The sequence below is a fragment of the Catharus ustulatus genome, chromosome 8, assembly GCF_009819885.2.
Source record: "Catharus ustulatus isolate bCatUst1 chromosome 8, bCatUst1.pri.v2, whole genome shotgun sequence".
Classification (NCBI taxonomy): Eukaryota; Metazoa; Chordata; class Aves; order Passeriformes; family Turdidae; genus Catharus; species Catharus ustulatus.
In genome coordinates, this window is record NC_046228.1 from 20,137,110 (window position 1) to 20,162,490 (window position 25,381).

Genomic DNA, 25,381 nt, shown 5'->3' on the forward strand with positions numbered 1-25,381 from the left:
CTGAACAAATATTGTAATAAAGTGTCCACCAGAACCCAACAGTTTCAAAAAGAAATGTAAGCCAGAAACATCTGTGAAGCATCCGTCCTAAAGAGATGGGAAACTCCACAAGAAAGTCTCATGAGTAGCAGTTATGAAATCCCCATACTCTAAAATTCTCAGTTTCCAGATTCCAACAAGCTCTCACCAGGAAGATCAGTCCAATACAACCAAGAAACCAGAAGTGTTCTTACAACAAGATGCTTGTGATGTATTTGAGCCTGAAGCAGTTTTGAACACATATTTCAAGTGGAAAGTGAGGTAGGGCAGTGACATAAGACAAGGTAAAAGCAGTTGTGGAAATGCCACAATCTCTCATCTGCTGCTCCTGTAAGGCACAACCAGACATTGGTACCATGCAGCCACTGCCAGCCAGAAGTCCTTGGCCAGGCTGCTCTGGTGGCTCCCATGCTCATGGCACCAGTGCTCCTCATCCTGCTTGGACCCAGGACTGCAACACCAAGCTTCAGTGACTTCCTTCAGAGAACAACTCAAACAGTGCTGCCTCCCACCAACACGACTACATTCAAGTACAGCTGCTCCCTAGCTGACTGGGGAGTTTGAGAAGCCAAATGCCACTAGCAAGAAGCTGAGGCACAATGGTGATGGGGGCCATAAATACCAAGATAAGCTCTAAAGCTTAGCAGCACAAGGATGATGATGCCAGAAGCCAAACATGAGCTCCTGGCAGGCAACGCAGGCTGAATTTAGGCACCTGCTTCAGAGCTGCAAGACACCCAGTTCAGGTCTATGGATGTCTCTCCTGGCATCCCACCATGCCAGCACATGGAGCAGCACAGTGATCCCATCAGTGCATCACTGGGACAGGCTCCACTGGCTACATGGGGTGGCACTGACCCCCTACACAGCATACCCAAATTGCAGTGCTCTCAGTGTCAGGATGCTGCTGCTCCCCCACGCCCAGGGCAGGCAGCCCAGCCCTGGGCACCCCTGCTAGCAGTGCTCCTCATGAGCACATCTGTGCACCTACACACCTCCCACCCCCCTGCAGGACAAAGTAAACACATCAGTGCTGAGGAGGGAGAGCTGCAGCTTCCCATGCTCCCAGGGTAATGCTCTTATCACAGGTTACAGCCTCCCCACCCTCTCACTGGCCTCAGGTAGCCCCCTCATCTCATACCACAGTGGGACCAAGGCCCTCACAACCCCTGGCAGATGTCAGTCCTACAGTCAGAGCTCATCCCATCCTGTGAGGGAAGGAGGGCTCCATGCACGGAAAAGTCTCCGGTGAAAACACAGGTACCAAATAAAATAAGGAAGAATATCGAAGTTATAGCCCTATAAAGTCATCACAAATGGAGGAACAGACTTTTTCAGGTCAAAACTGGATCGGATCTTTTTTTACATAGTAAAGGGAAGACTTGCCAAGAATTTCACTCCTGAGCCCAGGAGAGAAATCCAGGAGCGTTATGAGCAAACCACAGGAAAGATTAATGACTTGAAGTCTGGGAGGGGAAATTAAAAGTATCAGAGGGGTCACAAGAGAAAGCCCTGATAAGAGCTGCTAATTGTCAGCATTTACGTCACCATCAGAGGGCTATTTTATTCCATTTTAGTCTCCAGGGTCACAGTTTCTCATGAGGTGGTTATTTTTGCTGTTTTGCTGATCTATGTCCCTTGGTATGTGCCTATAAGCATTGACAAAGGCAACCAAGAAGAGGTGAGAGCAGGTAGGGCTTTAGACACCCTTCTGCCTGAGAGTCTTTTGCTGGAAGGAAATGGCAATAATTACCATAACAATGAAGTAAATATCACTTCCCTTACAGTAAAGCTGCTTTCATGTCCCAAAAATGCTTTAGAAAAATGAGCCATTATTACCATTATTGAGAGAGATTACACATAAAACTAATAACTCACCCCCCACCCCTGTGAGCACAATAGTACTTGTGAGCTCTGCCCTTCCTGCAGCTGGCAGCTTCCCCCGTAGCACTTGGGCTGCTTCAGGCAGTGAGACCCTATAGCAGGAGATCCCGTGGCAGAAGGCATTTTATAAAAATTCGTAAGTCTGATTATCCTCGTCTTCTTTAAGGACAGTTCATGGAAGTTCAAGTTCTGGCATATTCCAGTTTCTGCAGCCCTTCCTCACCTGGGGCATGCAAGCACTTCAGAATTGTGCAATGGTGGCAAACGCCAGAGCCCAAGGCTAACAGCAGTCGCTGGATGCCTCTGTTTAGCCGAAGGATTGCTGGAACGAGGAGCAATTCCTTCATTCCTTTTCCCATAGGGGAGGCCTGCAGCTAGCCCCACCAGGAGTCTGTGCAGTGCTCCCCATGCAAACAGGAACAGGAGTTTGGGGTTTAGGGCCCCACACACGAGCCCGGGGCTCTGGGGGCCCGTGCCCGAGCAGGAGTTTGGGGTTCAGGGCCCCACACACACGAGCCCGGGGCTCTGGGGGGCCGTGCAGGAGCAGGAGTTTGGGGTTCAGGGCCCCACACACACGAGCCCGGGGCTCTGGGGGCCCGTGCCCGAGCAGGAGTTTGGGGTTCAGGGCCCCACACACGAGCCCGGGGCTCTGGGGGCCCGTGCCCGAGCAGGAGTTTGGGGTTCAGGGCCCCACACACACGAGCCCGGGGCTCGGGCGGCCCGCAGGGCGCGGCGGGGCAGGGCCCAGCACCCGGCCGGGCCGGGTACCTGTGGGTGCAGGTGGGGACAGGGCAGGACAGAGAGGCAGCGAGCACCGGCGTTTTACAGGTAAACGCTGGGGAGGAGGAGGGAAAAGCCATGTACAACGCTAAAACCGTTTGGATGCAAAATTTTTCTGTTTCCTAACTTCCTAATTTCTCTTGGGGGGGGGGGGGGGGGGCAAGAAGGACTTCGAACAGAGACGGGCAGAGGCACTAAATACACCTTAACATGGCTTCTGTAAACAAAGGCTCTTAACTATACATGGCAAGCAAAGACAGGCGAGCATTCAGCCCCCCTCGGTGAGACGGGTTCCCCACAGGATGGACTGCCAAACTCGAACCAGGGGCTGAGGAGATTCCTGCTGCCTGCAGAGCTCCTATGGACAGGCTGAGGAGGGAGGATCGGTGGAAAGCAGAGACCCCGGTCTGCCACAGGTGAAGGGGCTGCGTGTGCCACCACTGATGTCCCCGTAAACATAAAAAACCCAAACAAACTAAAAAACGAGGGGGAGAAAAAGACAGCCGCACCCCCCGCCCCGGCTTTGCCGCTGTGCCACCTGCCAGCGCGAGCCCACCCCGGCCGTCCCCAGCACCGCCCGCCGCCGCCCACCCTACCCGGGAGATGGCGAGGGGCTGCTCGAAGTCGCGGCCGCCCACCAGGCGGAAGCCCCAGGGCCCGGGGCCCGAGAGCACGATGCGGTGCGTCCCCATGTGCGCGCTGCACCTCGCGGGTGGCTCCGACAGCCCCGCCGCTCGCACCGGCCCGGCCGGGCCCGGCCCGCCCCCGGCCCGCCCCGGCCGCCGGCCCCGCCCAGCCCCGGGGCAGCAGCGCTCGCTCCCCGCCGCTCCACCGCGCTCCCGGGGCACGCGGCTGCTGCGATCGGCAACCGCGGCTCCCCTCACCCGCTCTCTGCTGGCAGGCAGGACAAGCCTCCGGCAGGCAGCCGCACGCAGGAGTGCCCTGGTGCGGCATCTCCCAAGCAAATACTCTCCAGCCTGGAGCAATGTTAACTCTGAAACCTAACGGGGGCGATGGAAATTAGCGGCCCTGCCTGCAGTTTCCCCGCCAGCATCAGAGGAGTGAGGGCGGAGCCTGGGAAGGGTATTACCTCTCTGCTAATTTATCCCAGGTTCACTGATTTAGACGGCGTTTTGTTTATCTCTAGCCCCTTAAGCACGATACCACCAACAAAAGGAACTCTTCTATACAAGTTTTTTCAGCCAACCTTCTTATCTGTGATTCAGGGAGAATAGTTGTTCAGTTGCATGTCAAGCCTTCAGTAATCTGATAGTAGACAAGGGAGAGAGGTTGGTAACAGCAACGGGCACTGGCATTTACGACTGGAGTGCAAACATCGCTGCTCATTTAGCTATGCAGCTCACCCATAAGCAGAATATCTGCGAGCTGCAGCTGGGATTCAGCCACAGCTGGGGAGCATGGAGCAGTCAGCAAGCAGGGATGATGCAGGTCACCCAGGTACTGGTCCTACAAGACACAGCCATAAATGATCCCATAGCAAGGCACACCCTTGCTTCTACATTCCCCTTTTGTGGCTGTGGCCTTTTTCCTGTGTTAACTTGTCTTTCTGTTATTTCTTTCCAGGGTCCTCTCTAGCAGAGAGTAGTAGTTCTTCCAATAATTGATGTGGCACTCGTGGCAGTGAATAAAGTGACACTGAGAGCTCCTTTGCCCCAGCAGTGTGTAGGATTTCTGAAGTGCTGTTGCACACTGCTGGGTCACCTTCCCCTCTCTGCTTGCCCAGCTTCTGCAGTCACTAGCACCTCTAGCTTCCTTACCTTAGATAAGGTTAGAGAGTGACATCAGTAAATACCAATGCTCAGCCGACACGGATGAGTTTCTGCACTCCCTGTTGAGCCTGCTGTAATGCAAAGGCAAGCAGTGCTTGTCATTGCAGCAAAGCCACAGTCAGGCTGCCCTTTGGCTTTTATATAAAGTGACCTGTGAAACAGAAAAGGACTTGTGTCTGTGTGCTTTCTAAAACATGTAAAGTAGCCTGAGGCTTTTGCTGTCCCGGTAGTTTGGCTTTAGGATCAGCTTGTTTACAGTTTGACTTCCTAAAATCATTGTGAGTGTAGCCATGACGTTTATCTGTCTGCCTGGCCATCTAGTCAAATCATCACAGAGTTTGAATCTATTGTCTAATTTTGGCTTAGTCTGAGATGGAGGTCTCTAAGAAGTTTAAACTCCTCGTGAAATGCCAGTCTTCAGGGCAAGCAAAGTCCTGCGCAGGCACCACGCAGGAGCCAAACATGTGGAGGTGCAGGATGCATTTTTTGGGTACTCATGTGTTACTGGGCCCCAGTGACACCACCCAGGCAGCTCAGCTATTGCCTTCCCTCATTCTCCCCCTTCAGGGAGACAAGGCACACCCAAGAAATCCCAGCTAGGTGGGAGCAGCTACCATACGGCAGTCTTAAAGCTTTTGACTGAAGTCAGGGTTAAAAATGCAAATGTAAGCCCAACATCAACTGACATCCCTTCCCCCACAGGTAGGCATTTTGAGCTTCTCGTCTGACTTAACCTAGGTGGTCTTTTCATCTGAGGTCACAAAAGCCTTTTGTAAACCACTGGACAGAGGTATACTCCTGACCTCCCAGGTCTGTGTGCATGCCACAGCGACTGTACCCTGACACCATGTTACTGATCTGTGTTTAAAAGTTTTTCCTCTGCTTTCACACCTTGGATTCTTTAAGCAAAAGCCACAACCAGCCCACAGCTCAGGACAGACTGGTGAACTCAAGTCAAATCACAAGCAGGATCCTCAGGTGCAGGACAGTGGAGAAACCCATGGCAGACACCTACACATCAATATGGATACAAAGCCACAGCAGGGCACCAGTACAAAAGTGCTTTCCTACAGGAACATCCAGAGTTGATTTTATTTAATAATTTGTACAAGGAACACAATAGTAATTCAATAATTCCATTTATTAATTGCCAAATAGTTATCCACTGCAATAAGAAACAAAAAATCAACACAAAAATAAGTTGCGGTTTGTGTGGATATGTGTGTTGTGTGTGTGTTTGTGTTTAACTTAAACTGGCAAGAGCAAGAACAGAAAATTAACTTTTAAATGAGTATGTTATATACAATCAATATCAACATGTTACTTTGCTGGATAGAATTATTTGGTTTTATCCAATCTTAACAACAGGCCTAAACATTGTTGCAAATAACTGGAGGGCAAACCCAAAGCAGAACAACAAACCCATAAATAAGATGCAGGATTCAAGATACCTCCTGCAGAAAATAAACAGTGGTGCTTTGTGTCATATCTGAAACCCTTTCATAATGAATATTTTGTGCTAAAACTCTTTATGTGAACATACGTAGAATTCCATCGCTTAAATTAAAGTGGAAAAAAATCCCAACCTTTCACAACTGCCTTTTTTTCCCTCCCTTCACTCAATGTGTTTAAATTATTTCTCTATACAAGGTAAGTACATTGTCTGTACAAAGTTAAATATACATATTTACAGTCAAACTTCTGAGACACAGAGTCTTCTCTTCCGCTGACCAGGACGGAAGACAAGCCTGCTTGATTTCAAACCCAGGAGCATGGCTAGTTTATCAAAACTTTGCAAGTCGTGCTAACAGTTAGTTGTAGTTTACTCTTAATAAATCTGTATAAAAGCATCAGCATAAAAATAGGCATTTTATATTATTAAATACGGCTTATGACAAAATAGCAATCTAACCCTTTGCTATTTGTACGGCAATTGTAGGAAGCAGAGTCTGATAGAACTGGTTTTGTTTATGCTTTTTCTTAATAACAAAAAGTCTATCAAAAGAGTATTCATAGTGGATTTACAGGCAAACATACAGCCAAGCCATGGTTTGTTTGTTTTTTTTCCTCAAGGAAATACAAATCTATGTAATTGATAATAACTGCTGAGAACAGCTTTCCAAATTGATTAGACTTCTTTTTGTATGACTAAGAGGCAGCCAAAATGCATGTATTTATTGGACCTACCATCAACACTGTAACTGAAATGAAAAAAAAGGCACCCTCAGTGATACATTGCTCAGATTTATCAGAACCTCTAAGGTTTAATGCTGGGAAAGAAATAAAGCCTTCATCCCAAAGCCTATACTGGAAAAGGTGTGTGATCCTTTAGGGCCAGTGACACAGGGCAAGAGGAGCAGAGAAAGTGAACGGCCATAGGACTTACAAACAGGATTTGTCCTCATGGATGTTCTGTTTATTGGTTCTATTCTTTGTGCAGATAAATGTCAAAGCTAGCCTGATTTCTCTTTAAAAAACCAGGAATTCTGTTCATTTTGCACACAATACACTCACACACACCCTCCCTGCACAAAAGATAAAACCCTGCAGAGATGGGTAATATGTTATTAAAGGGTTTGGGATTTTTGAGCATTTGCATTATGCTTTGGCTGACCTCTCTGGATTAAACCACTGGTCCCAAACTCCTTTTCCACACATAGCTCTGCAATTTAATTGTATTAGCTGTCCTCTGCCTCTGCTGGGTCTTAAGATGCATGACATGAAGGAAGGGCTTTCTATGGAAATGGAAGGCAGAGAAAAATGTCTTCAGCAAGGCAGAAACTGGGCAGCAAGCCTGGCCTCCCAAACTGTGCCAACGAACGTGAGCAGCTGCAGGGCTGAGTACTGCCCCAAAGCACTACCCTATCTCAACACACAAACAAAACCTATACCATGTGTTTCCCTGAAGCCTTCTCAGAGGTAAATACTCCGTACAAATTAAGATTATCATCAAAACTCTTACTAGGGAAGGGAGAGGAATACACAAAGGCAGCACTGTAAACTAGAAACTGTCTCTTCTTCAGCAAACAAATCACACCCTTACTCCATGGAAGCAGGGCTACACATTCAACTCAATAGTGTACCACATAACCACATCCTCCTAACACTTCTCATCTCTTGTCTATTACATTCATAAATTGTCTGTTTCTTCACTGTTTAAAAACACCATCTGGAAAGGAATCTCATCCTTGTCACGGTGGGATCATTGTTATTTTACAGATACAGAAGCTTCACGTAGTTGCCTGGGAAGGTGCCAAATTGCCTTGTTCTCCTGGATGTACCTGTTGCAAAATAAAACACAAGGAAGACAGAATAAGATGGAGACATGCAAGGAAGGCTCCAGGGTTAAAAAAGGTACAGGTGGCAACCTCTTCTGCCTGCAGGAATTGGTTCCTAACACTAAATAGGAGCCCTAGTCAAAGAGTCTTTTGGTACAAACCAGATCACAACTAGTTCTGCTACTAATCATCTTTGGTCATCCCTTTAACAATTAATAAAGTGCTAGTGAAAGCTTCTGGGCTGATAGGTTAGAAATCCAACTCCTCTCAGTGTAAATGGGCTTATCTCCCCTAAGAAGAGATGGCAAGCCTAGATATGAAATGTTGAGATGGAGAACACTGCCCAGACTTGTACTCCATGAAGGTAAAGGATTTTGCTAAACATGCACTTGAGGCTGGAATTTCAGGGACTGCAACTCCTATGCAAGTGGTGCCTTCACCCACTACTTGCCACTTTCTGTAACCAGTCATGGCTCCCTGAGCTTTGGAAATGCTACAGAAATCCAGTTTTTCTTGGTTCCACTCTGTTGCTCTGCCATCTGTGTAAACAAGAAGGATCAGGATGAAGTGAGGAATGGAGATGCTAAGACAAAAAAGGAAGTACTGGAGACCTAGCAAGGAAAACAAAGCTCCACCACCTTGCAGCCTAATATTAATATTCTTGGTGGGAAAAGATGGAAAATTGTGGAAATTTTTTTTTTTCACTATTTTGACCCCACAAATGAATGCAACTTCCAGACACTCTGCAAAACTGCTCATCCTAAAGAGCTCTGCTGACAGACAAGTGTCATACTCACCCACAAACCAGCCATCATCGCATTTCTCCATGACATCGACAATGTCACCATCCCTCAGTTCCAGCTCATCATCATTCTGAGGAGTGTAGCTGTAGAGGGCTTGGTAGCTAACTCTAAAAAACAGAAAGATACTACATGTTAGCCATTGGATTTCTTTGACATCCCTTCAGGAGGAGATGGTCCCCTCCCCCAAATTCCTATTACATACTGTGTTTGCCTTTTGAGAGGTAGAAGCCAACTGCATTGAACTCACTATTGTCAAAAGGTCAGGGTAGTAAAAGGTGTCATTCCTACACTGTGTGAGATATGTGGAGAGCTTCTGCTCTCTTTCTGCCATGTAGCTGTCTGCACAGACAAACAGCCAGAGTCTTCCTAACATGTAGCACCTAGACAGTGTTCAGTTGCAGACACCCTGGTGAGTGCAAGCCAAAACCACTCATTCCTGGGCTATGTGAGACAGCTGTTCCCTTGCCCAGGCACATAGGCAGAGCCATAATTGACCAAACGGCAGAGCAAAGGACTTTAGAAAAAGATATTGCCTACTCTATTGCACTAAGGTTGCTGGATAAATCATGGCTGAGGAGGTATGGTGGAAATAAAACCCAAGGCTGAATCCTGCCCTAAGATGTCACTTGTACCACTGGCACTCTGTATTCATTAGAAAGTATTCGTATGGAGTGGAAATGATCTTTGGGCAAATTTGGGGAGGCTTAGGTCCCCTGCCTATGGAGCATGAAAATAGAGCTGATGTGAGATGTTCCTGCTCTGCATAAAGCAAAGGATCCTTTCACCAGACAACTGCTGTGAGCATCAGCACACAGTGCAGGCTGCTATTCTCAAAGCCATCAGTGTAAAGCCCCACCAAGCTTAGAGGCAGCTCCACTGAACAGCTTGAAAATCTCAGCCTTGGTCTCAGCTACCAATTCATCTGTGAAACTGGTCAGCAATGCACTGAGTGGCTTTGGTGTTAGGATTCTCACTGTACTGTGAGAAGCTAAGAACAGGGTTGAACACATTGATCCACATCATATGACCAGGTATAGCCAGTGCATTTAACTTGTTGCCAGCCTCTGTAATGGAGGCCCAGTCCAGGATCATGAGGTCATTGTTTCAGGTGCTATACAGAAAGAAAGGGCACAGTCTGAGACTCATTATAAGGAGATGTGGCTACTTTTGTTCTTTAATGCAAAGCTGACATATTCATATAATTCCAGTTAACCTTCTGGAACACAGAGAGCTCTCATACCTCCCTATCTTCACCACCAGTCAGAAATATAGGCCCTGGAAGAGATGCGAACCAAAAGAACTTACATGTCTCGTGGTGTTTGACTTCGCTCAGGGCTGGCTCCTTGCTGCTGTGCTTGAGGTTGCTGAGAAATGATGAGAGATGATTTATGGTCATTAGAGGTCACCTTGTGGCGAGAGTCAAGAGGCTGAGAAATAGTACTGCAGTAATGAACAGATTTTTCTGCAATGTTTATGATTTCATTGCAAACAGCTTCCTGTGTGGTAGGCACCATTGACATCCAAGAACACCCAAAGGATAGTCAACAGGGGGAAGGGAGGGGAAAATATAGATAAGAAGAGATGGGGCATTCCAGTTGCAGCATATAAGTCCAGTAAAAAAAAAAAAAACCAAAAAAAGAGTTGTAGATCCAGGTAAATATCCAGGTAGTGGAGTGCAGAAGGGATCCAGATGTAAGCATGGAAAAACAGGCAAGACACAGAAGAATTTGGCATTTAGTTTGAAGATTTGTAACATACATTTACACATTTTTAAAAGCAGCAGCATAAGAGGTTGCAATTAGTTATGCAGTGGCACCATTCCAAACGCTATGAAGTCAGTTCAAGAATGCAAGGTGAGGCTGAGCTGCTCCATTCATGCAGTTGGCTTCATTTAACTTATACCCAGGGTCTGGCAGCACAATTAGCCCAACTTCTGATTGGCTGTCATAGTTTTTATAATTGTTAAATTCCCTTTCTTCTGTTGCAAACAAGCAATATACGCAAAGAGATAAATATGTACCTACTTTGCAACTAAAAATAGTGCTGGCATTTTATCTCTTACTGAGTTGTTACTGTCTGGGTGAAGAGTGTCTAGGACTACACATCTGAGTTAAACAGGGGCCTTACCACATAGCTCTTTTCAGACTCTGTGAGATCTGGTCCAGCTCTCAATGAATGGTGGGAAGGCTGTGTGATCACCAAGCAAATGATAAGGAAGACATTTTAGCAGATGTTATATTGGTCAGAATTTAAAAAAATGTAAATGGAGTGCAGACAACAAAAGAAAATGAACAACAGCTGCCCTCCCCACCCCAACACAATACTTTCTGGATGGCAAGATCCTTCATTTACACAAGAGACATTGAGGCTACAGTAACACAACAGCACTGCAGCACACAGAATGCTGCAAGGGAAAGGTGAGAGGAGAAGAGAAGGTAAGGCAGGGAATCGGAGTGGAAGGTTATGGACATTGCTACAGCCAGAAATGGTACAACAGTATCATACTGCATTCCTATAGGGGAAAAAGAACATGGACAGGAACACAGGAATACTTGGGAGCATCAACATTGAAAGGCCAAAAACATGCTGGAAGGGACCTGTTGCTGTTTGTAGAAAAACCGTCGATGACTTTGACACAGATGAGAACAGCAATTCGCTTTCTTCTTTTTAAAAGTAACAACAGCTCAGGTCCTCAGAAGGCACAATGCTGTGTAGCCCCAACAAAATCACTCTACCCTGTACCAAGCAAGCATCTGAAATGTTCTATTAATTCCCACAACAAGGCAGAGCTTCAGGTCAGAGAAGGCCCGGACTGAAAAACCCAGCTCCAAACACCAGCACCAGTGAAGCTGCTGGTCTCTGCTGTGCCTCACTCCCCAGTCACAACTCTTCACAGGGACCATGTGTCCCAGGACACATAAAGGGAAATCAGTGTTTGAGGCTGGAGGCTTTATGGGGAAGGGGAAGATCACTGAAAAAGCCATACAGGTATCCACAGCCTGGTTTTGCACATTTTTACATATTCAAACACCCACTGAAAGCAAGGTGCATGCTGTGAGCAAACGGAATATCTGAGCTAGTGTAATGCCTTCAGGGTTGCATGGCAAAGTGGATTGAGATGGTCATGCTCTGTGATTATTCAATACAATTTTCAAATTAAATTTCACAGGCCTCAATTTTAAGCTTTATGGCTTCCTCTTTTTTCACCTCTGCAGTGCCCTCCAGTAAAAAACTCGCTTTTTCATGGCACACTGAGTCAGAGAAGAAGCAGAGTAGAGAGGTCTGTGACACCTTCATGCTCAAAGACTTTGGAGAAGTGCAGGGTGATGAGCTCATTCCTCTCAAAGCTCCACTCAACCACATCTCGGATGTTTGGAGCTGTGCCCATCACTGTATTAAAGCAAACCATCTCTTTTCTCCAGGACTGTGACCCATTCCACAACCCAGCCCCACAGCAACTCCTTTGTAGTCAGCTCTACTGTCTGGTGCTGGAATCTGGGATCACTGCCCTATGAAACAATGCTCTGTTACCATGTATATTTCTAGAGAAAGGAACTTAAATATAAGTTCAATGTACTAATTGCAGTGGAATTTGCATTCAAAGCATTTACTGTGGAGCTTGAAATCCTCACAGGACTTCTGGAAGTCCCTCTTGCCTATCATCAGCCCTGAAAGGCAAATGAAAAAATAACAGATTTAAAGTTAATATTGTGCAGACCAACTGGATATAGTGCATCAAATCTGATGAGACCAGAGCTAGCTCAGGTGATTAAGTAGCTGAAAAAACCAATTTCCAGGCTGAGGCAGCTGTAAGAATGTTTTTGGGTGGGTTTTTTTTAATTCAAGAAAGTGCTTCTCTGTTCCATATCAATAAATTCACTGCTGAAATTGCTCCATGAGCTCCTAAGACCACAAGGTCCATTTCCAATTGATTATTTGTGACTTCCCTGTGCAGCTTTTCCTCCTAAAAGCATTAATATCTTGAATTAAATTAGTTACTGGAAAGCTAAAAAATCGACACTGCCTCTGAATGCTCCACAGTGCAGGTTTGGATGTGTATTACCAGGAGGTGCAGCATCAGAACCCTGGACACATTCCCCTTCCTGGCAGGATCCTCATGGGACTTCCATCCAGTTCCTGACAAGACACATGACTAAGGGTATCCCCTCTGGCTTCTGCTCCAGAGATCAGTGCAGCTCCTACCAAAGCACTAACTCCAAGGGCTATAGCAGAGGAGGTGAAACACCCCACAGTCAGCAACTATGCTAGTATTAGCTAATCAAGATGGAAAACTGACCAAATCAGATCCCATAATTTTGGCCTGTAAATGTACCACACCACTAATGTAAACAAGTGACCCTGATAGAATGATCTATGTTGCTTTTTAAATTTTTTTTAATCAACTAACCAAATCCTACATTATTCTTTCAGAGGAGATTAAAGGGGGAAAAAAAGTGTTATAGGTCAAAATGCTCTTCAAACATGGGTTTAGACAGTCCATGTACTACTTACAGTGGTGGTCCCTTGTGCCAGAGGTGGCTGAGGAATTGGGAAGTGTAAGCTCCAAAGTATAAAAGACATCCCCCAAAACACTGAGCCAGCCCTGTAACTGCTGAGGGTAAGGCTCTAAAAGTGACCAAGTATTCTCAGCCTGTGAGGACATCTCAATTTCTACCCACTCAGCCACACTACGTGCTTTGTTAAGACTAAGTGAATAAACTTAAGCAAGTGATTAAGTCTCTGTCTCCATGTCTACAGGCTGTGTATACAAATATGCAGTACAGTCAATCCCAAAGCACAGCTTTAGGCCAGTGTTTCCACCTCATATGGAGTTTGGGAATGGATATAAAGAGCACCACAAGTTTGTAAAATTTCCAGAAAAGAGTTCAACATTAAGAGCCTAGAAAAGCCCTAAGGCAGGTTTTAAATGTTAGGAAGAAGGATGCTGCAACTGCTCAACAGTGCTCTCCCTGCTCCTAGCGCAGTTCAGTGTCACCAGTCTGTCTATCCAATGCAGATCTTGTTTATGTGTCTTCCATCCATTTCAGGTGGGAGTTAAAGAACTAAGCAAAGATAAAGCTAAACAGAACAGACTAACAGACACACAAGACAGACAGACAAACTGGTGTTCCCTCAGAGGAGGGCACTCATCAGCAGTGATGCTCCCACACGTGAGTGAAGAACCAAGAGCAGGGAGGACTCCCCAGCACAGGAGAAACAAAAGGAAAAACCCTGCACACACCAAGCCCAGCTCCGGTGAAAGCGAGTGGAAACCTGGCTGAAGAGCTCTCACAAAGGACACTGAAAAGGCTGCAGAGTGGCGCAGCCTGACCTGAAGGCTGTCATAACCAGTGCAAAGACACCCCAGACCCTGGATCAGAAGCTGAAGGCTGTGTCTACAGCAGAAAAAGGCATTTTCCTTGTAAAACAGGTACCAGTGCCTGCTGCAGGCTGGGCAGCTCTGCCTTGGACAAGCCCTCGGCAGAAACTTGTTGTGCTGAATCTGTGGAGCAACAGAAAACCACTGGAGGAGGTAAAAATCTACCTTTTACACAATGCAGAGCAAGGAACATGCTAAGGGTAGTTGGTCTGTGCTGGAGAACATGGGGTCTGAACATCCACCTCATATGCTTTCCTCTCTACCAGCCAAAAGCAGGTGAAATTACCACTCTGACAGAGTGGTTCTATACAAGTGCAAAGGAGCAGATGGGTCCCACCAACATCCCTCATGTTGCTGATACAGGGACAGCAACCCTGTCCTTGTCCAGCCAATCCTGCCTTCCTCCCCCACAGCTGCAGTCCAACCCCAGGGCCAACGCCACCACACTGCTCATACACTTGCTGACACCACTGCTGATTGTCACACTGTGATAACAGGATCTCTGAGTAGAACAGGAATTAGAATGGAAAATTCCTGCAGGTTCTCTGAAATAAATTAATTTGAAAGATTATGTTACTCCTTAATAACATATTTTACTAGAATATTGAAACAAGTTATCTATAAGTTATACTTGAAATACCTTCACACGCTGTGAGGTAATTCTTTTTTCTTTTTAGTTTGGACAGCGAAAGCAAACAAAAGGGAATTTCAGAACAGTTTAAATAGCCAAAGCAATTTATATTTTTACTTAACAGGTAAGAACACAGCTCTTACACCAGTCCTATGCCAAAGGGTCTTGAACCTGCAAACAACCCTGGCTCAGAATTTTATAACCGGAGAGGTTATCCATAATGAGAAAGAAAACTAAAACTCAAAATTATAAAGTACCTCAAACACCAGGGATGGACACTAATGGAAGGAAAACCCAAATGTAATGTCTCATTTCCATGTCTGCTAAGTGCTTTTCTCATTTGATTAAAATCAGCTGAGAAGTACAGATTTTTGAAGCACCTCCAGGGCATACCTGAAACCATCAGCCTCTGTATGGATCACCCAGATAATGAGAAGCCTTTTGCAGATATAAATACCACTCCTGCTCCCTAAATAACTGTAGGCCTAGAGCTGAAAAGGAGGTCAAGACTACTGCTAATGTCACACACAGTTTTAACTTGATACTGACAATGCTCTGATTGTCAAGGCATATAAAATATAAATATTGACTTGACTTTGACTCCAAAGAAAGGCCATGGGGTTTTATTACAACCAGGTGGAACACCCAAAATAGAACTGTGTGCTAATCATCACTGCAGAGAAACGTCTTTGTCTAAATGTGTCTCTTTGCTCCTGCTCTTCTAGATCACATATACCCACAATGCAAGCACCAGCAGGACCAAGCAGATCAGAGCTCAGGAGAAAGGTCACCACAGGAAACTTCTGTGAATTTTTAACATGAAGCAGAATATGTATTCTATTGGACTCAGGCATTGAAAGGGAAGCAGGAGGTGGTTGTTCAGTAAAAAGCTGTGCAATCTTCAAGTGGAAAAAAAATGAGTAAGGGTAATAGGAAAATTTCAGGGTTTAAGTCTCTCTCTCTCTTAACCTAATAATGAAAATAAGTAACATTGGCAAGTACTTCCCACATTCATCCTGCATGAGCAACTTGCCTGGTTCACTGATCAAGCCAAAGGCTGCTTCCCCAATACCCATCACTACCAACTCAGTTAAGTTTTTGCTAATTGTAAACTTTCTGTTTCAAATATTGCCATCTTGTGGAAGCTGCCTCGAAGGACTGATGAGGCACTAGCAGATGTAAGCATCGCTCACTCCCACACTCTGGGCACCCCAGACACAGTGCTGAGGCTGGGCTTTGCTGCACAGACCCTACTGCATCCCTCTGTAAAAACATTTGCAACCCTCAGCAACAGAGCTTAGAACTTCTGCATCCTACCTGAGAAGACCAGAGCAGGCCCCTGGCATTGTGGATACCAAGTTGTGAATGCCTTATTCCCAGCACTGAGATGCTTAAACCTGGTATCAGGTGGTTAAATAATACCTGAATCAAATTTTCTTGTACTACACCATTCCTGCTAAGAAGGGTACCAACACTGCCTTATAGTGCAATCAAGCTGTAGGAGCTCAAGGTCAGAACTAAGCAAACTCTGAATTAACCTTCTGGAGGAACCAATAAACAGATCCTCAGCTGGTACAAACAAACAGAAACCTAGGCTTGATACACGTAGATTTGCAGTACCTGAAGATTTTGCCCATGCCTGCCCTTCTGCACAGCCTAGAAGTAGTTTTTATTTTTTTAAATAAAAATTCTGAATTAGAGGAAAATTATCTCACCTGTGTAATCAATGAGTGGCTAAATAAGCATACGAAAAAACAATGGCATGGCATGGAAACAACTCTAAGTAATGGAAGAGTAATCAGCAAAGATGATTACCTGTGGCTTATTGACTCTGCGTGTAAGTCTGGGAGGTGGCTGTGTTGTGACAGTAGAGGAAGAGAGGGTAGAGGAAGAGAGAGGAGCAGATGAAGAGAATACTTTTGAGTCTGCAGTCTTTTGAAGAAAAGAAAAATTGGTCAGCTTGGCACATACTCTCTTATCCCAACCACTGCTAGTGATAAGAGCATCTACTACCCAGTAAATGTGAAGCACACACAGCAACAGTAACTCCATGCAAGGACAAGTGCAGTTTCCAGTTGGTTTGTCTGAGCTGACTACCTCACTCTGTTTTAAACATGCAGGTTAAGTCTAAAAAATGCTATTAAAATATATCTTGATGGTAAACAGTAGTCTTGACACAGCTCCTGGTAGACTTCTGGTTATGATGCAATCAGAAATCAGATTATTTTTCATAAGTTTTCCCAGTGTGAAACATCTTGGAAACCCTGTTTTCTCATTATTTAATGTTGGCTAGATGGAGTATGTCATGGAAGCTATTGCAGTGCATCCAAGACAGTATGTAGAATTCTGTGATTTCAGATTCTCCAAACTTACACTCATTGTGGTATTGTAATGTAATTGGGCTGGCTGTATCCCACAATGGGCGCCAAGGCAATGAAGAGCTGCAAAGCAAACCATATATCCTATACAAGGACTGAGGGCTGGAGATATGTTGTAGAAGCTGCTGGAGAGTTCCCTCTGTGCTTCCTCTAATTGTAACATAACTAAAAGCTCTTGTGGGAAAGCATCACTAGGTCTAGTTCTCATTTGTGGTTAGAGCCATTCATATAATTTTAGAAATGCAAAGGTAATAACCTCCTCTCACTACATAGATAATCATCAAGACTCCCTTAGTCATGCACATCCCAGACTAAGGTTCACTAAACCACAGGCTCCAGGATCAACAGGGGACACCTTTCGTGATTCTAGGAGCCAGGCTTATGTTTAAAATTATTTTCGGTCCTTGGCTTTAGGAAAAACAAACAAATTCTGTAACAAAAAAATTATTCACTGCACACTGTAAAATCTTTGATTAGCAAGAAATTGCCTGTGAGGGCCTGTGTGATGCTTTCATGTGATACATCTGGTAATAGCCACTGTCTGGGAAAATCACCTCATTAGATGTGACTGATTGTGTCAGTCCTGGGTCATCTATTCTAAAATAATTTTCTCTACACTGCTCTTGAGCCCTCTTCCAAAACTTTTTGATCTGCTATCAAGTGAATGCCACTAGTGACCCCTGAAAAAACGTCTTAGGATCATCAAAATGACATGTGGCAACCACTGGCTCTGCTTTGCCAGCAGAGCAGCACAAACCTTGACCCACCAGTTAAACAAAATCAGCAATTCAGAGCAGCACACACACATGCAGAAGTACCTTCTTTTCCCCGCTTTGAAACCTTCCCGTATCACCTTTCCTCATGTCTCTTTTCTCTGTTTTACCTCCCTGAACAATAGCCATTAGCTCCTGACACAACTGGTTGTCCTCAGAGGAACCCACAGGTCTCCTTTCTGGGCTCGCACGCATGTCTAGCTGGGATGGTTTCAGGCAGCGCTCAACAGAGATCTTGGGGACAGCATGAGCACTCTGCTCAGCGTGGCTGCTGCCCTCTCCTGTCTTTTGGAGCCAGGCTTGGCTGGCAGTGGTGTCACGCTGCTCTGCGAGGATGCTTTCAGGGCTCTCCACTGCCCAGTGAGAGGAGTTAGAGTAAGTCACGCTGGGAGAAGGGGATTCAACAAACTTTTCTTCATTTTGTGGAGTGGCCTGGTAGAAACTGCGGGCAGAGGACTGAGGTCTGGATGAGGAAGAGGGCAAAGGGGATTTAATGGACCTGGGAGTCGAGGAGCCAGAGAGATGAGAATGGTGGAGGCTGACTGTGGGGGAAGGGCTGGCTGCAGCAGAAGGCGAGAGATAGTCAGTGTGAGAGAGGGAGGCTTCAGGCGGAGGAGGCAATGGAGGAGTTATGGCAGGAGTGGTGCTGGGAGACACCCCCACGGTCAGAGCAATCCACTCGGATGTGACCGCCTGCACCTCTGGAGACAAAGCGCGGCGCGCAAAAGGCAAAGGCGGAGGAGTTGGAGTATGAAGCAGCTCAGAGCTGGGAGACTTGAAGGAGACAAAAGTAGGAGAGAAAAAGAAAGAAATGAACAAAAAAATAATAAAGGAAATACAAAACCAAGCAAAAGTAAAAGGAGAGAGAGCAAGTGTGGAAAGAAGCAGATCTGTGACCACGTGCATAAGCTTTCTATGGATGCTGTGCTGGAGAATATGCTGTCCACAGCTACTCCAACCACAGAGTCCAGCCTGTATCTATGCTGCTAATACCTTCCTCCAGCCTTTGCCAGGATTCCAGACACAAAACACCTTGTGGCTTCTGACTTCTTACCATAAGCCCTAAGTCCCTCAGGGAGCAGTTGAAGCCACCATCATGATGGCAGAATGCATCATTTGACTGGCCTGGAAGCAAAAGCTGGGGTCCCAGCAACTCACACTGTGGATCCAGCCAGAATTCACTGCTGCAATGAACTTTGACTTTACCCAACTCTAGCATGAGCAATGCCTGCTCCTCAGGAAACAGGCATTGCAGAAGCTGCACAGGAGAAAGGGATCAAAAAAGCCAGTTGTGGCTATGTGCTCTTCAGGTCATTAAAACAGTCCTGTGTTTATAAGGGCAGAACACACTACCAAGTCCTGCCTTTAGCTTTTACCACCAGCATCATCAGTGATAACAGCTACATTAGCACTGGTCAGACTGTTTCTCAGTCCTCAGCCAAGTCAGGCAAAAAACTAGAGGGGAGTACTGACTTTGTAGGGGAGGAATCAAAAGAATTGCAAAGGAAACTAAAAAACAGTGGATATGATCCCTTCCATCAAAGGGAGAAGCTTGCAGGGAGCTTGTGGAAGATAGGCCATAGCTATGGAGAGGCTGCCAAGCTCACAGAAAAGCTCAGCTAATGTCCACTTTGAGAATCCCAAATAAGCAAGGAGTTTTTCCTCTTTACACAGTGGCTAAGACTAAGACCACTCCTTTTAGGAAAGATCCAGACAGACATGAGTCATGGCATTTTTTTTCCTATTCTTTCTGTACCATATATCCCTTCCTCCCAAGCCCAATTCTTCACTTATGCTCTTTGCAGTCTTGACCTTGTTTTAGTCCCCTGGTTGAGAGGGAGATGCACCAGAACCTTGTGGCTATGACCCAGACATGTATGCTGACCTTCCTGTGGCATGAGTATTTGCAGGATGGGAGCAAAATGAAGGGATTTAGAGACTCACTATTTCCCTGATAAGTTTGCCATGGCAAACATTCTGGTATTCCCAGATAATTACCTGCTGCCATTTTGATTTCTGCTTTGAACTGCAGTATGGTTTATAGTGAATCTAATATTCATGGAAGATCCCAGACTGACCTGCTCTCAAAATATGAATTCATTTAGCAGCAGTTTCAAATAATACAGGCTGTTCTCTTGACCCTGTCTCCAAAAACATTGAAAATGAGTCAGATCCTACAGGAGCAGCTATACAGCTTAATTCAAGCTGACTGGGATCAATATAATGACTTACAAACTACAGCACTTCTTAAAACCTTACAGATGATGACACTTCTAATATAAAATTCCCCTCATCAATGTAAAGGTGTGTGAAGTGTAAACACATAATCAGGAGAAGCTGGATCACTAATTCATTCAATCTCTGGCAGTGAAATTTAATCACATGGCTGTGAACTGCAGCCCTTTCAACCTGGCCTGGGTTCAAGCTACGTATCAGAGATAAAAAGCTGAGTCTCCAAATCCCCAAATGATCCGTTCATTAACCTTTCCGGTAAATGAAACATCACCTTTTCCTTCAGTTGCAGCTTACTGCAGGGAGGAGGCTTTATGGCAACAAATTCTAGACTTAAATACAGCTTGCTTTCAGCTATTGCTTCTTGCACAAGAATGGCAATATCCCACTGTTTTGCAAGGTGTTGAACCTGGCTGCACCTAGTGGCAGTACCTGTGGTGAAGCGGTCATGCTGCGGCTGGGGGAGAGGGACACTGGTGGGTCAGGATAGTCAATGGCGTTCTTGACCACCGGCCGTTTGAGAACCTCCACGTAAGTGACGGGGAAGATGCCTTGGCGACTGGTGCCAGAGATCCTTCCTTCATACCAGTTCTCATCCACGCGCCGAATCAACGTGATCCTTTCACCCTGTGGGAAGGAACAGCAATGTAGCTCTGATTTTAGCATGTTTCATCATTCCAAAGCAGATTACATTTTTAATCTTGGTGCAGCTGACCTAAAATAATTGGTGGTTCTCAGCCTACTTCTAATTATCCTAACCCTAAACTCTGGGTGGGAATTATGTTTTTCAGTTCAGAGAAAGAAAAAATTGCAGATCTTCTAGTGCTTACTTGGTCTGTCTGCAGACTCAGTTATGCTCACATTTTCAAGAGTCTACTTGCTAAAGCCAGCTAAAAATGGAAACCAGCAGTTTCAGGCTGACCATGAGATTCTCAGGTGTATGAGGTGTACAGAAAATATGCACAGGTCTGTAGTTTAACCTAGGTCTCTCTATGGTGTCTCCAGCTTTGCTGACAAACTGACTTCCAGATCCTTAATACACACTGCAAGCCTCACCTTCACATACAATTAAAAGAGAAGACAGAGAAGATCTAATCTGAGCATCAAAACAGAAAGCTGGTTGAAATGGAGAAATTCTGCTACTTCATCTAAATATGGCTGACTTTGCTCTGAACAGCCATTACACAACCCGTTCCCACACCTTCACTCTGCAGTCAGGTCTAGCCAGTCACTTCAATACCACAAAACCTGGCTTGCTCAAGGATTTGGCTTGCATTATGGGGAAGGTGAATCCATTTTCCTTCTTTTCTAAATTGCCACTATCACGTAACTGTGTGTGCCACTGAATCTAATCAACCTGGAGAGACCTGTCACCAAGTATCTAATTTGCCTTGCAGAGCCAGGTTTCCAGCACTTGTGTTTAAAGTAACTTCTCAGCTCAACAACCTAAAGAAACAATTGGCAGTTCTTATTTAGCCTACCTGCAACAAAAATTGCTATGCACTACACAAGACTGTGGATTAAAAACACGGGTGAAGAGGAGGAACCCTTCCTGAATACAGAGTTCATTTTATTGGAACTTTCATCTGGAAATTTCAAGTTACTAGTGCTACAAATCATCATCATGTCTGGATTCAATTCATCAACACAACGGAAGTCCTACCTTCCTGAAGGACATTTCCACTTGGGTATCCCCATTGAAGTTGAACTTAGCAATAGCATCTCCGTATTCCAATACTTGCAATGGTAATGGTTTTTTGGGTTGAGCCTTCTCAGCTGGTGGAAGGAGCTAGAATGAACAAACAATCAGCAAAGTCTCATACACAAAGCCCATAAACTGGTGTCTGGCAGGAAGGGAGTGGACAAAGAGAACACCTGCAAGGAAAGCAGCTACCTCTATGTATGATCGTGGGAAGATGCCAACTCTGCCATGGTGTTCACCTTCGAGCCAGTTCTGGTCAATCTGCTTGTAAATGTAAACAATATCTCCTTTTTGCAGAGGAAGTTCCCTGTTAACAACACAAGCACTCTATCAGAACTTCACTGGAGAAGAACAGACGTGTTCTTTTTCTGTCCAGCAATCCCTAGGCACTAAGGTGTGCATCAGCATGTTGATACACATCATCCTCCACCCAAAGCACAAGCTAAATGTTGAGGATTACTCTGTTCACATTGTGATGTGAAAGACCTCTTGTTCTTTGGGCATTCTGTCAAAAAAAATTGGCCTGTGAGGGCCCTAATAACCACAAACTCTCCAGAAGCAATGGGGTCAAGCTCAAGCCAAATATGACACTGGCTACTTTCCACGTTGGATATGATGAGCAGCCCTCAATTCCTGTTTTGAAACAGTCATGTCACAAGCGCCTTCCAAAGAGACACATGATTTTAATCGGAGCTAGTTTGCTGATTAGATTAACATACTCACATGGCAAAGTTGATCCCATAATGATTACACTGACCGTCAGCCTGTGATTGTGCAATCACTGACCTCAACTGGGCTAAAAATTGGAATTTCAATCCACAGCAGTGCTAAAATTATGAATGTCTGCAGCTTGAAGAACTGTGGCCAGCTTGTACTAGGCTCATAAACTTACTACTTGGGTCCCCAGAGGAAAATAAACAACACAGCCTTTTCTAAGACGATTTTTACAAGCTCTGCTTTACTTTTCTCTGGCACCCTGGTACAGCAATGTTAAAATGAAAGCTTATCCAGGCTCATGTTGAGAGAGAGGCTTTCGAGGCCTTCTCTTCACAGCAGTCTTCCCAAAAAAGAACAAGTAGTGCCATGGAATTCACCCAAAGCACCACAAAAGGGCTTGAGGGTACAACAGTGGTATCTGAAACATCTGCTGTATCTATAGATGCCAGGAGAGCAGTGACCACTCTGTACACATCTATGCCCTGAATCAGGAAAATGACGAATCAGGGGCCCACATGCTTAAAGTTAGGCATCTGTTTAACTTCTGCCCATGGGCTATCCTTTGCACAGTGAAAAGGATATCCCTTTTGTTCCTCTCCTGTGGCTTCACCTACCCACAAGGCAGAGCACTCACTTGTTGCAGTAAAGAACGTAGGTTTGTCCTAAAAATCTTGTGGGATAGAGATGCACTGAGAAAGATGACATTTTCCTAAAGATCCTTTAGATGCTGTGACCTGCAAGGCTCATATTACTTTTCCCTGCCTTCCTATGGATAACTTTGCTCTGAGAACTGGAAAGACAACCTAAAACGTGAATCCAATTACATGACACTAAAAAAATGCTGCATCCTAGGGGAAAAAGCAGAGGAGAAACACTCCAGGTAGGAACAGCAGGCTGTACTCACTTTAGTGTCTGTGCTTTAAAGTCAAACTTGGCTCTAGCAGGTCTCATCTGGAGAGTTAAATAAAAAAAAAAAAAAAAAGGAAAATCAATATATTAAAATAATACTTAGGTTTTCAACCCTCTTCTGAGGAAAACTACCCAAACTCTTCTACAGCTAAGATTAGCATGGGGAGGACATTGAATGCAGGTATTCCGCTACAAGCTTGCGTGCAACTGGTATCACAGTCCAAATATGCTGGGTGGGCATCTCCATCAGGACACAAAGTGCCAACTTCTGGCACAGCAGTAATTACGAGCTCTACAGGAAATGGATTTAACAGCAGTCAACTTTTAATGTGACTAACTCTGATGAATGAAAGCTGCTCCAGTAACTACAGTTACTGGGGCTCCAGGACCAAATTTCTCTTGACATTTGAATGGAAAAGCAAAATATACTAGCTCGGAAAAACAGTAGGATATTATTTGATGAGGCTCTTAGTATTACCTGGCCCTGCTGAATACTGCAATGTGACCTATTGTACTCTGTATCAATTGGTAGGAAAGAGACAAAGGTAAAGAGGAAATATGAATAAATTAGGCACATATTTTTAAAAAACGTCTTCAGTTGCTAATAGAACCAAAATGCATGTTGACAGCAGGCCTGGGCCCTAAAAGTTTACTTGACTGATTTTCTAATGGCCACAAAATATTCAGACAATTTTAAAGTTATTTTGGTAACAGAGCATAAAATACAAAGCAGTCACATTGATGAGGCTGCAGAGCATTTGAAACTAAAGGGCAGACAGGTGTACTCCATCCACACAGTGAGCACCTCACCCACCCTGCAGTGCAGCCCCTCTGAGGAAACAGAGCTGCTGTCAAGAGCCCAGCAGCAATCCATGGGAGGCAGGAAAGGCATCTGGCCATAACACCCTGCCGTCCAGAAAAGTGCCTTGGGCTCATGGAAAAATATGTACCTCCTCCTTTGTCTCTTCCAGAAAGTCCAACCAGGTTGTATGCAGTAAAACATGCAGAGATTTTTTTCTGATTGTTTCTAAAGGACATTAAGCATATTTCAAGAGAAGAAATAATATATTTCCAAAAAAAACCTTATGTGACAGCCGCATGGCCAGGATCAACAAGACATGAAGTTTCTAAGCATAAGGCACAGACAAGAAGACAATGTAGCAATATGATGCAGAAGATGTAGAACGCCTTTGATTGACCAAAGTAGCTGATATTTAAAGGCATGCATCACAGGTGTGCACCAGCAATTCTCAGCAGGCATGCTTTAATATATGCAGCTTGGTATAGAGATATCAATTAATTTACCAGGCATAAAAGTCAAAGCAGATCTAAATGAAGCCAGAATGGGAAAGGGGAAGGTGGGAAAAAAAAAACCAAAAAAAACAACAAACGACATTCTCTGAAGAGCTAATGTCGGCCTAAAGCACAACATTGTGAGAGGCAATTATTGCTTTGGGTCAAGCAGCAGACTGAGGTAACTAAAACAGACCTCTGACCCAGATTTCCTCTTTGCTGTATCGTCTACATTTAGGAGGTCCCCAAATCGTTCATTAGTGATAAACTGATGGTGCGTTGGAATAACCCCTGTGTGCCTTCTAGCGGCAATATCAGCTTCTTCTTGCTCACGTTTAAGCCGTCTCTGGTCCTCTAAAAGTTTCTGCCATAAAATTGCATAAAATGGGCAGTAAATCATTTAGTTAGAGGCATTCAAAAGCTGCCATAAATGTGACTTAAGATTCCTGAGGTCCCTGCAAATAGCTGGAGCTTTACAGTTCAGTATCAAATATTGTTTCTACTAACTAAATAATACCCTTTTGTTTTACAAACACAGAAGGTACATCATCATTATGGCATAACTGAAATCTAGCTCATACAGAGGATCTGATCCAAAGCTGATGGAAGTCAATGACGAGTTTTTCTAAGTTTTTTCTAAGTTTTTTCTAAGTTTTGGGCAGGTCTTAGGAACTTCTGAGAAGATTGTTGATAATGCAGAGACCTGATCCAAACCCCCTTCAACCAAAAAGACATATCTCTCATTGACTTCCAAGAGACCTCAATCAGCCTCTGAGGCACCAACTTCTCCTA

General features: G+C 45.0%; 2 protein-coding genes across 35 annotated transcripts in view; both read right to left on the minus strand.

The window, feature by feature from the left end:
* PDLIM1 (PDZ and LIM domain 1) overlaps positions 1-3,450 on the minus strand; it is a 43,715-nt gene extending 40,265 nt beyond the window's left edge. For both annotated transcript variants that reach the window (XM_042779520.1, XM_033066139.1), the window contains exon 1: positions 3,300-3,450. In XM_042779520.1, coding sequence (XP_042635454.1) covers positions 3,300-3,395 — 96 coding nt within the window. In that variant the 5' untranslated portion in view covers positions 3,396-3,450. The remainder of the gene's footprint in view (positions 1-3,299) is intronic.
* Positions 3,451-5,615: 2,165 nt separating this feature from the next.
* Positions 5,616-25,381, minus strand: part of SORBS1 (sorbin and SH3 domain containing 1) — a 121,530-nt gene continuing 101,764 nt past the window's right edge. For 24 of the 33 annotated variants that reach the window (XM_042779499.1, XM_042779502.1, XM_042779500.1 and 21 more), the window contains 11 exons: positions 24,786-24,953; positions 23,292-23,338; positions 21,863-21,977; positions 21,632-21,757; positions 20,401-20,595; positions 17,782-18,510; positions 16,401-16,517; positions 10,702-10,761; positions 9,880-10,070; positions 8,569-8,681; positions 5,616-7,774 (listed from right to left, as the gene is read on the minus strand). In XM_042779499.1, the coding sequence (XP_042635433.1) occupies positions 7,707-7,774; positions 8,569-8,681; positions 9,880-10,070; positions 10,702-10,761; positions 16,401-16,517; positions 17,782-18,510; positions 20,401-20,595; positions 21,632-21,757; positions 21,863-21,977; positions 23,292-23,338; positions 24,786-24,953 (1,929 nt within the window). In that variant the 3' untranslated portion in view covers positions 5,616-7,706. The remainder of the gene's footprint in view (positions 7,775-8,568; positions 8,682-9,879; positions 10,071-10,701; positions 10,762-16,400; positions 16,518-17,781; positions 18,511-20,400; positions 20,596-21,631; positions 21,758-21,862; positions 21,978-23,291; positions 23,339-24,785; positions 24,954-25,381) is intronic. The other 9 variants (XM_042779510.1, XM_033065711.2, XM_042779511.1 and 6 more) reach the window with 5 other exon arrangements.